This window comes from Salminus brasiliensis, chromosome 23 (genome assembly GCF_030463535.1).
Source record: "Salminus brasiliensis chromosome 23, fSalBra1.hap2, whole genome shotgun sequence".
Taxonomy (NCBI): domain Eukaryota; kingdom Metazoa; phylum Chordata; class Actinopteri; order Characiformes; family Bryconidae; genus Salminus; species Salminus brasiliensis.
In genome coordinates this window covers 4,437,319-4,449,286 of record NC_132900.1, presented here as the reverse complement: position 1 = coordinate 4,449,286, position 11,968 = coordinate 4,437,319, and the positions used below count along the sequence as shown (strand labels likewise).

Sequence of the window (11,968 nt, the reverse complement as noted above, 5' to 3'; positions counted from 1 at the left end):
TGGTTTTTATCTATGAAGGAACATGGTGTTTTTTTAATAATTTAATTTAACAGCCAAAAGGAATCATTCTCACTTTATAGAACCCTTTTCTGGTATATATTAAAAAATAAAAAAATAAAAAAATAAATAATAAAACACATATACATATGTGTGTATGTATATATAAGTAATATATATATATATATATATATATATATATATATACACATTCTTATTTATTCTATAAATTTTTTTATTTATTTTTGCCTTTAGACCTTTTGACATAGTATGAATTTGGCAGTTGTTTTTCATGTTGTGTCCAAAGTTCATGACGGATGGGCCAATATTATATATAGTTCATATATAGTTCATATTTATTATATATATCATATTATGTACTAATATGGACTCATCATGATTCATTGTTTACCATATATATATATAGTGAATAAATCATGAGTCTATTATATGCTTATATATATATATAATTTTTTTCTTTTTTTTTCCTTAAATTTATAATATCAAGAAGATTAAGAAGAAGAAGAAAGCTCAGTCAGGTACGTTACTGCTCTTGTTTATTTTTCCAGTGTGGGTGAACTCATCTGGAGGACTGCGACACTTTCAGTAAAATAAACGGCTTGATTCGAGGACAGCGATATTCCACGTTGGCCACACTCACTCAACAGTCTATTCAACGCACTACGCAGGAGTAGACACGGGGGCTCTCAGCTGATGTTCTACCAGACATGGTGTCTCATAAATCACATAAAGTAGCTGGGAAGGAGCTGTGATATCACTGCAAAATTTGAAAAAACAAGTACAAAATGTCTTTTTGTTACAATTGTGATCCTTATCAAGTCCTTTCGAACCTTTCCGAGCTGCATCAAACCTGGACATTTACCCTCAGAAACTATACTTAAGACAAGGGAAGCTCTAAATGTTTTAGAACTCAGACACGTTTCAATTGAAATTAAGCCCCAAAAAATACAACCGTAGAATACAAATACATTACATCCAAAATAACATAAGAAACACCTCTAAGAAACACACCACATTTCAGAAATAAATAACTCCAAAGGCTGTAAAAGAGAAGAAGTAGAAGATGGGTTGTGGCTTGTGTTATTCACACTGTGTCCTGGCTGAGCTAATTAACTTAGAAACAACTTCCAGAAACCTTCCCACCACAGTGAGGTGACGGACGGCCCCTTCAGGAGGTTACCTAAACAGGTCCTTCTAGTGCTCCCTAGACCCCATTTAAAGTCAGAGGAGGCCTAAAGGGGTTAACTGTGTAATATCTACGCTAGGGGCGCTCGTCATGAAGGGCGAACATGGGTATATTGTGCCACTCGGGACAACAGACATTTCAACAGCACAACAAAACGATCTGTGGTCGAAACTCTGGCTAATAAAAAGCACTGTCTTTCGTCGTCGCTGAGTGATCGTAAATACAGCTTCTGTACAAATTAAAAAAAGACAAAATTTTAACCCTTTACCTTCCTTCAGTGTATATAACATTACTAGAACTGTTTTTTTTTTTTTAATCGTATGAACAAATAAACAGAAATATTCATTAGCATTTGCAAAGCAATGCTGTCAGTTAGGTAGTTATGTGTTACAACGACAAGATAAACCGTAACTGTCATGCAAAAACATTGTATCTTCAAAGCCAACTTAGCTTTCAATGCAAGTCAATGTTAAAATAAAAGTTTTTGGAGCAATTCTATTGGTCATCATGAAATTCTGCATGAACGAATGCCTGATTCACATTATGTCAAAAAATGAAAAACAGAAAATTTAAGAAATGGAAAAATTGAGATACAAGGGTTCTGCATGACAGCTACTATATATATATATATATATATATATATATATATATATATATGCTGCAGCAAACCTCTTTTGCAGTTGTGTAACAAAAAATGCATCAGAAAGAGTGAACTCCTCAGTGCTGTTTGTTCTAATGGTTGCTGGTTTTGTGTTTTTGTGCTTTTCTATAATTTAAACTTATTAAAAATTTGCCCTTTCAGTCCATTAAAAAAATCAGCACAGTCAAACTAGTACCGTGTACTTCACGATGCCTCTGTCCCTCATTCAGAATTTAGATTTTTTTCCGCTGATCTGTAGCAACATGTTTACGAAATCAAACAAAAAGCTAGAAGCAACCTTTTTATTCTGATACCCTGTATTAAACCATCACGATTACAGTCAGATTCAGTAAGAGCTTTCTTAGTGGAAGGTGTGCGGACTAGTGATCGGCAGCCACACTGCAAACGAAGATACTTTTCGTAAAAGGGAGACTTCAAAACAAGGAGCGAGGCCTCGGTCCTACTCTAACAGACAGTTCGCTTTATTTCGAGCAACAAACATAAGCAACAACTGAAGCACTATAAATACATTTCATTCATTCATTCAGGAAGGAGGGAGGGATGGAGGGGGGGGAGGGAGGGAAGGATGGATGGGGGTGGAAAGGGAGGTTTGGGCACATCTTCAATTCCAGTTTCGGACGAATCGAACTTAGCGTTTCTAACAGAACGGATTTGTCTCCTGTCCAGATCATCTCATCTCGCCTGAATCCAATCAACAGCCTCCTTTTTCCAGGTGGGAACAAATATCCATTAGCAGAGAAATATGTACACAAGGAAACCACGCTCTGATCCACGTACTCCTCTGAGCGACGCTCGTAGTGCAGCGTATGCTGTGTGAGTACCACCGGCAGGCTTCTGAGGACCCATCCGGAATGAGGATCTAGACCACCGTCGTGAAGGTCCTCCTCTGCTGGCTTGTTGGCACTCATAGTCTCCATCGGAAACATCCAGAGAGCGTATTCCATGGATGAATCCGGAAAAAAAAAAACAATCAAAACTGGAGTAGTAGCAATCGCACGACGCAACCACACAAACTCCACCTGCAGCCGGAGAAAGGATGTGGGCGTGGACCAGAAAAAGGGAGGGCGGCTCCGGAAGCAGCCGTGGTAGAAGCAGCCGACGCCAGGGATGATCCGTTCAGAGAACAGCGAGGTGGGTTCTAGCCCATGACAGCGAGCGTCAGGCCAAGGCCATGGGGCACCAAGTGTCCCCTCGTACGGAAGCTGCCACGTCGGCGGTGGACGTCAGTCCCACGTTTGTGTACAGCCCCTCCTGGCCGGGGTACTTGACTATGGAGCCTGTGGTACCTGGGACTTCTATGGGACCCACCATTGCAGAAGAGTTCACCTAGAGCCAAACACAAAACGACATGAGGTGACTAGACATACCAGCACATACGATGTGGACAAAAGTATGTGGACATACTGAAATCAAGGATGGAATTAACTTGGATTATCTCATCCAAACATACTGGATGGAGCACCACCATCCATCACAAACCCTGGGGGGGCTTTACACCCCTTTACCCCAAGCCTGGTTAGTGCTCCAGCGAGTACCTCTCTACAGGGACTAGACAAACTGTGTGTGAGAGCATTCACACATCCGTGTCAGCAGCAATGGGTGCAACTTAAAGTAGCTGAATGTATTCATTAGAAAGGGTGTCCAGAAATATTTGGACATATAGTGTATATCAAATCAATCAGGGCTGGACTGCTACACAAAACTAATCCACTACACAAACATGTAGAAATGGCACAGCAGAACAGAAATAACAGCATTTCCTAAACACAGCAATACATACACACTTAAATATGGGCTTTAAGTGGTTAAGGCTTGATGTTTGATGTTTTTTCGGTTGGGGAACTGCTCTGAATTAGTTATGCTAATATGTTTCAACCCTGTCTTAAAGCAGTAGCCTAGAATTGAGGAGTCGCTACGATAAAAAGGAAGGAAAATTGAGACATGGGCATTTTTAAGGAGCTGCAGGAATGCTGTAGAGGGCGGTAGTACAAGTGCTGACTGCTGAAATTGTATATAATCAATAAATAGATCAAAACAAGTAATTAACATAATGTGAACTTCAAAGGTTGGTCCTCTGTGTGTGCTCATGTCCTGCCCCCTTTTAAAACACACTACTGAACATACTGTGTAGTCACGTGACTCCATACTGTCTGATATGGAGGCAACATGGAGAAGAACTCTGCAGCTTCTCTAATCGATCATTAATCGTAATCAAAGGTCAAAAGTACAATCAATCAATCAATCAATCAATCAATCAATTAATTAATTCATTAATCGCTCAGCTCGACTCAGCTCGGTGTGACTTCCTTCCTTAACGTACGAACTTACCGAGGTCACAGACACCTGCGCTGACGGGGGACTGTTCTTCGAGCTCTCCTCCGGAGTGGAGGATGAGGAGGATGAGGAGGATGATGTTGGAGTCATGGGGACAGAGCTGCTTCCTGCGGGCCAATCAAAACATACAAAAACAACACTTTACTGACTAACCCCTGATTATTTCACCTGAGCTTAGATCTAAACAGAGAGGTCATCCGGACGGGTCTGAGCTGAACTGTGGCACTGCCTTTACAGTGGTGGTGGACGGTGAAGGCGCCTCCATTTCCACAACACAAATATTAGCCATTTCATTTACCATTAAAGCAAACCAGTGAACCCACAGGTGAGTGATAGTTTTACTGGGGACTATTTTGCCACACAACACCCGGCATGTATCCCTCCCCCATTTATTTCAACTTAAAAAAAAACATTAAAATTACATTTTAAATATTTTTAAGCCAGAAAGCTTCTACAAACTCACATCAGACAGCAGGTAGTGTAAATAACAGTTTGGCGTATTAACGTTCAGGGAGCTCTGGAGGCTTTTAGAGGCATAACATTTATTATAGACAATTTCACACCAAACCATTAGGAAATTATGTGCATTTTTAAATGTAGAAAATAGAAAATATGATGTTTTGGATTAAGTTTATGTAGTATCAGTATTAGAAAATTCATAAGATATTAAAATAAAATGACTTAATCTATGATTGTTTATGTTTTCTAATAATATTAATATTTTTTAAATATAAATATTATTATTTTATTATTTTATGACTTTATTATGGTTATATTATTACTATATCATTTTATTATTATTATTTAAATATAATAATATTTATACTATTATTAAAAAAAAAATAATAATAATAATAATAATAATAATAATAAATGTCTCATTACTAACCGGATGATCCCTTTGTTTTGTTCAAGGTTTTGGGTTTCCTTTTCCTCGTCTGAATTCCCTCTTTCTTCATTGCCAAAGGTCTTGGCACCTGATGGAACACACACACACACACACACACACACATTCAGAATTAAACACTAAATAAAATGTAATTATTTAAGCCCTTATTTAATATTAAGCCCTTAAATCCCAGTCTTAATTGTTTTGTTTTTTTCGAGTTTAAAATGTAACACTAATTTATCAGTATACATTAATTATTCATAATCTGCTAATTATTCATAATCTGCAAATTATTCATAATCTGCAAATTATTCATAATCTGCTAATTATTCATAATCTGCTAATTATTCATAATCCATGTAACTAATGAGTAAGTGGTTGTTTGAAGTGTGGCGTTTCAGACTGAACTGGCCTGAGCTCAGGTGTGTGTCCAGGTGAGCAGAGCTCCTCTTACCCCGTGCAGTTTGGTGTAAAGGCCGCAGGCGTTGCACACGGGCTCGCCCTCCGCGTTCCTGCGCCACAGGGTCGTGGTGCTGGTCTGGCAGTTCGCGCACGAAAGACCCAGACGCCGGGATGATGCCTGCGCGCAAACACACACACACACACACACACACACACAGGGTGAATTAAAATCACGTGCTCTGTTCATAGGAAGCGCTGAAGTGAAAGGTGAAGATCCAGCCGCGTCTCCGCGCTGTTTAATAAAGCCGGGTAAACGGCGCGTGACACCGCGCGCTAATTCATTACCGTCATAAAAACACTGCGAGCGAGCGAGCGGCGGTTCCGAGATCCATTTGGACTGATGGTGGGATCTGGGGTGCAGTACTAAAGGTCTGAGTGTGTCTCTAAGGGAACTGGGTGTTCTCGCTACTGCAGCGCTATTGCAGCGCGCGCAGGCCTTTCCTTCTGCTGCACAGCCTTTTATACCAGGGAGGTTCTGCAGGGTTATTTGGCATTTGCATAAATGTCAGGACCTTAATCTACAGCAGGACAAAAGTATATACATACTAAACATATAACAATTATATTAAATAAATACAAGGGTATTTCTGTGGATTCTTCAGTGCTGTGCAGAGCTCCACAGTGATATATCTATCTAAGAGGGACACCTGTCCTGCATGTTTTAGTGTAACACAGAAACCATAATGTATTTAATGTGCAATTACTCTTGTACACACCACATTTTGCATTGTGCATTTTTGTGCAATATGTAAAATTAAGCCAAAAATAATATATATATAAATATATATAATATATAATATAAATATATATATGTACAGAAGTGTGCCTTTGTAGTGTGACATAATTACACTTATATATTAATGAATTATATATATATATATATATATATATATATATATATATATATATATATATAACGTTATATATAATATTGTAAATACTGTAATACTGTAAATAATATTGTTATAGTTATTGCTTTTTATTATATATTATTTATATTGTGTATATAGTGATCATTTATTTACATGTGTAACTTGCTATCCCTCTGCTATCTGCGACCCTGAGAATTTCCCCTCTGTGGGACTAATAAAGGATTATATTATCTTATAGCTCATATATATATATTTATATAATGTTTTTTTAATATATATATATATATATATATATATATATATATATATATATGTACAGAAGTGTGTCTTTGTAGTGTGATATAATTACACTTATATATTAATGAATTATATATATATATATAAAACGTTATATATAATATTGTAAATACTGTAATACTGTAAATAATATTGTTATAGTTATTGCTTTTTATTATTTATATTGTGTATATAGTGATCATTTATTTACATGTGTAACTTTCTATCCCTCTGCTGCTGCGACCCTGAGAATTTCCCCTCTGTGGGACTAATAAAGGATGATATTATCTTATAGCTCATATATATATTTATATAATGTTTTTTTATATATATATATAAATATATGTACAGAAGTGTGTCTTTGTAGTGTGATATAATTACACTTATATATTAATGAATTATATATATAGTTATATATTTATATAAAATGTTATATATAATATTGTAAATACTGTAAATAATATTTTTATAGTTATTGCTTTTTATACTTTATTATTTATATTGTGTATATAGTGGTCATTTATTTACATTTTTGCATCTGAGTGACTTGATGATATTATCTTATAGCTCATATATATATTTATATAATGTTTTCAACAACAACAACAACAAAAAAATAATATATATATATATAAATATATATCACCATTCTCATGTTTGTATCTGCTCAATTCCAACTTTATTTAAGGATTTATTTAATTAGATCTTTTATTTATGTTATTTTGGAGCATTTCTATTGGTCCACTCATCATGAACTTGTGACACAGTTTCAATGATGTTAAAAAGTTGAAAAATTGCAAAAACAAAATGAAAATTTTTAATATGTTTTATGATCTGGTAATAAAGCTGTAGCTATGTGGCATGGCTGATATGATGTACTGTAACTGGCTCCAGTCTGCTGTGTAATTATGCCAGCAGTTATATAAGGCTGTGCGCCCGTGTTGGTCTGTGCCATCTCCTGCCCAATAAACCTGTCCTGTACTGAGAGTGACTGGACGTATGAAGAGGAGCCGCGTGCACTGTGGTGTGTGTGTGTGTGTGTGTGAGAGAGAGTGTGTGTTGGTGGGGCTGAGCTCACCATGCGCTTCTGCGGTTTGATTAATGGCCGGCTCAGTCCGTTCATCTTGCTGTAGAGTCCGCAGGCGTTACAGAGGAAGTGTCCGGTGCCGTCGCGCCTCCACAGCGGGGTGGACACCGAGCCGCAGTTCACACACTCGCGCGCCTCCAGCACGTCCTCCAGCAGGTCTGCAGGAGAAGATGCATCAGATTAGAGCACACACACACACACACTCTCTCTCTCACACACACACACACACGAGACCACCGAGACCACCCCATAAAACATCATTTGCGGCTAATTAAATAATAAACAACAAAGTGCCGCTAGTACAGCTGCAGTACGGGGGTCCGCTGCGCGCGCGAGCTTTAAATTAAATTAAATTTTATTATTTAGTCGCTTTTATTCGAAATGATTCTAATAAAATAAATATGAATTAGATCTAAGTGTATTCGTAATTATGCTAAATCGTATTTTTAGATACAATTAAAATACAATTTCAAATATAGCACCTAATTATTTTATATTAACGTTTATTAGTAATTTGCACTAATTATTAAGGTATTTGTTTTAACAATATTTGGTGAAAATAAAATGATTATAGTTAATAATACAATAAATATGAATTGCTAAATAAAACGGCTGTAATCTGACTGCGGTACACACGCTTTTCTGGACAGGGATGAAGTTTAGTCAGTGGAGAACTGAATAATATTAAAAACGCAGTACAGTCCAGGGCTGTGCTCGATCCCTGACCATAGCCCAATATTATGTGACACCTGTCTAATAAAATAGATGAGAATGGATGTGAGCAGCAGTGGAGAAAAGTCTAACTCCACTGGGCTTCAAATGTTGGAAATGTGTGTGTGTTTTATTTTACAATAAAATAGGGCTTGAAAAGGTGCATTACAAAGCTCCCTGCAGTTTGTTTGTTGGTTTAAACTCAATGTCATGTTCACACTTAATAATAATATCTAAATTATTATATAATAAAATAAAAGAATCTAAATTAGGTGCCTAATTACATTCTTACTACAATGAGTTGTTTTTATTTATTAAAATAATAAGTCCGATGATGTTTAAACGTCGGTTTAACCATTTAAAACATTCTGCGTAGTGAAATAGCTTAGTAAAGTCACTCAGAGAAGGTTGGTGAAATGATCTGTTTAGAGAAACGTACTGAATCAGAATTGTTCACAATGGTGGTGAATTGAACCCTGGAAGCTGGAGTTTAATGCCCCTTGTTTTTGCCTGATGCACTATTTTACCACAGAGTTTAGACTATTATAACCTAAAAAATATTGTATGTAGTGGTGGAGGAATATGTGTAGGGTGTTGTGTGGCAAAATATGCACCTCAAATGTCCGTAAAAGCTGTGAGGAAGGTATTACATAAAAACGGCTCTGAATTTTTTCTGAATTATTAATTTGCAATCATTTCTGAGAAGATCTTGGCATTAGGCGTTTTTAAAATCCAGTCATGGTGGAGGGATACATGCAGGGCGCTAAGGAAAAATAGTCCCTATATATTCGGATTTCTAATAGATCAGTGCTTTAATATTTAATATTTAACGATAGAAATAAAGTGTGTAGACGTGTGTAGGATCACTGGTGGGTTTGGATAGTGAGTAAAATGACTATAGTGGTGTTGTAGTCATGGCGACGGCTGGGGCCATTCACCACCACTGTAAAAAAAAATAGCACGGTTGTTTAAATCTCAAAAACTAAATCATGCAGAAATGTTGGAGTGTCTGCATTTTTGCAGTTTTGCATTTTTTCAGGACACACACACACACACACACACACAAGCACACCAGGCCAACACACAGTATTTAAGGTTTCTGATAGTATACCTCCAGGCCCTGGTCGGATCGACAGCGGTGCTCCCCTGGTCTGCAAAGAATGAAGCATGGAGTTATCGAAGGGGGCGGCAGGCCAGGCCGGGGACAGCTGTGGCAGCTGTGGCCCCACGTAAGGAGGGTACGGGCTGGCGTAGGATCCGCTGATGGGCCGGGACAGGTACTGGTCCCGGCTGTTGGTGTTGAGCGGGTTCGAGTAGCTTGAGTCCCTTGACGTGCCGTTGTTCATGGGTGGACTCGGGGAGTAGTGAAAGCGGCTGGAGGTGTGAGGGCTACCGGCACTGTACGACGGGCTTTCGGGAGTAGCCTGCGACCATACCGGGTGACTGCTGACCCCATGGCTGGGCTGCGACGACACACTGGGCTGCAGGTAGGGCAGGCTGGGTATCATCGGCCCTACGCGAGAGGTGGGCACGTACACCGGAGAGTTGGGGCTGGAGTGCATATAACTGGCCGACGGCGACTCATATGCGGCCTGAGTCTGGGCAATGGCCAGGGTCTGGTACATTTCGCTGGGGTCCACTATGAGCCCACCCTTGTGCCCTCCACCCGAAATGATGAGCTTGTTGCTCTGGTCCAAGTCCGTGAAGAGCGCAGTATCCTCAGAAGTCTGCAAGGCGTTGACCGGATGCCCGAAGTGACCGTAGGAGTGCAGGGGCCTGCCCTCAGGGCGCCTGGTTGCCACTGCCCCTAGAGACGACGGTGGCGGCACACATGACCTCAGCTCGCCAGACGCGTGACGGTCCCTCCTGTCCCCAGGTATGTAGCTCTGCTCGGCTGGCGACCCCGGGCTACTGGACACTTCTCGCTTGACCATGGACCAGCTGCTGTCACCCAGGTCCATCCAGGATCCCTTTGATATCTCACAGTGTGTGGAAACGGTGGAGAGGTAAGTCAACCTGTGAATGAGAAATGGGACAAATTGAGAAGGTCAGAGAAGATACGGGCAGGAACCTGATGATGTTCCTCACAAGAACTTTGAAGGCCAAGTTTCCTAAACATGAGAAAATTGATAATACCACCAGTTTTACTTTTAACACTCCATAAAAAATAAAGATAAAGAAGGTTAAGGTTTGGAGGAACCTCTAAATATCTCGAAACCTTTAAAAGGTTCTTCACAGCCCATCATAGCACCTTTGTTCTTGAGGGTTATACACAGTGCTGACCCACAATGTACTATACTGTCTCTAAAAACACATTATTAAGATGTTACCCAACATCTCATGAAGGTTCTCCACTTTGCAAGTGACTGGAATGAAGGTCAAGCCCGTTACAAATAATCCAAGACTAAATCCAAAGACTTTCACTTCAGGGAGTAATGACGGAGCCCAGCTGCAGCACCTTCATTCCACAGAAGGTTCTCCACACTGAAGAACCGAGTCCTGAACCCTCCCTCTCCTTCTAGCTTCATCATAACTCAGAAGAAAAAAAATCCCCCAGCGTAAGAGATAGGAAACGAAACGCAGTATGTCTTTCAAACAGGGAGATAACCACCAGATAAGACTCTCAAGAAGATAAGAGCAGGCATTACCCAGACTGTTCAAGGAAGGCTCCTCTCGGTGGTGAAGACTCCGGCAACCAAACCCAACTTTCCCACCGAACCTACAGCCAATAAAAGTCCGTTTAAGAAGAAAAGCCCCAAACTGACCTACTGGTGCTTTGCCATGAGCCGCTGTTCGCAGTGTCCGGCAGTCATGTCGTGACGAGACTCGAGGAAAAATTTGGACTGCAAGCTTTTACTGGGACTCTCAACTCAATGTTCACCAGGAGGCGGGGTCTTTCCGTACGACCTTTCCGATTGGACGAGAGAAGGCGGGGCCTCTTCAGACGGGAGCGCTGATTCGGTTTCTAGAAGCGTTGTTATTGTGACCCCCTCCCCACCCCCACCCCCCCACACACAAACACACTCGCTTTCCGGATAGCCACGCCCACTGGGCCGGGATTGGGTGGTAGAACGCTGCGAGCCAATCCCCAATCCCAGCGCGGGAGGGCGGGGCTTATCGGAATACGCTTCACGGTCTGGGATACTGAGCGGGGGATAAATTGTAGCCAGTCTCAGAGCAGGGGGCGGGACGGTGCTAGCCAATCGGAACGCTTGGGGCGTGGTTGTAGGAATACGGGTGGGAAAACAAGTCGGAAAAACTGGAAAGTCGACGGTGGCTTGTTTTTTTTTTTCGTGTAAATTTATCCTTTATTTAGGACACTTTTTTAGTGGTTATTGGTTTGTTAGTGTTTGTTATTTTAAATATTATAATAAATAAAACATTTTATATGAGTAAAAAATTTTTAAACGTGTTAAAACGTTTTAATAGTGTGTATTATTTATCTACAAATATCCTAACCCAACTATAATAG

The 11,968-nt window shown here is 39.7% G+C and overlaps 1 protein-coding gene across 3 annotated transcripts; it reads right to left on the bottom strand.

Moving 5' to 3' along the window:
* Positions 1–537: 537 nt before the first annotated feature.
* Positions 538–11,327, bottom strand: gata6 (GATA binding protein 6). 3 transcript variants are annotated; one of them, XM_072669189.1, is made up of 7 exons: positions 11,262–11,327; positions 9,608–10,512; positions 7,777–7,943; positions 5,543–5,668; positions 5,089–5,176; positions 4,194–4,306; positions 538–3,191 (listed from the first exon to the last, which is right to left on the bottom strand). In XM_072669189.1, the coding sequence occupies exons 2-7, from the start codon at positions 10,455–10,457 to the stop codon at positions 3,024–3,026; spliced, it is 1,512 nt and encodes a 503-aa protein (XP_072525290.1). In that variant the 5' UTR covers positions 10,458–10,512; positions 11,262–11,327; the 3' UTR covers positions 538–3,023. The 3 variants fall into 3 exon arrangements, with proteins under 3 accessions (XP_072525290.1, XP_072525291.1, XP_072525292.1); XM_072669190.1 differs by lacking the exon at positions 11,262–11,327 and adding an exon at positions 11,145–11,203; XM_072669191.1 differs by lacking the exons at positions 538–3,191; positions 4,194–4,306 and having other exon boundaries at positions 5,084–5,176.
* Between the last annotated feature and the right edge of the window lie 641 nt (positions 11,328–11,968).

Excerpts from the sequence above, each read along its gene's own strand:
- gata6 (XM_072669189.1), bottom strand. The coding sequence starts at position 10,457 with ATGGACCTGGGTGACAGCAGCTGGTCCATGGTCAAGCGAGAAGTGTCC. Across the intron at positions 5,177-5,542 it reads TTTACACCAAACTGCACGGG|GTGCCAAGACCTTTGGCAAT; the intron begins GTAAGAGGAGCT and ends GTGTTCCATCAG. Across the intron at positions 4,307-5,088 it reads CAAAACAAAGGGATCATCCG|GAAGCAGCTCTGTCCCCATG; the intron begins GTTAGTAATGAG and ends ATTGGCCCGCAG.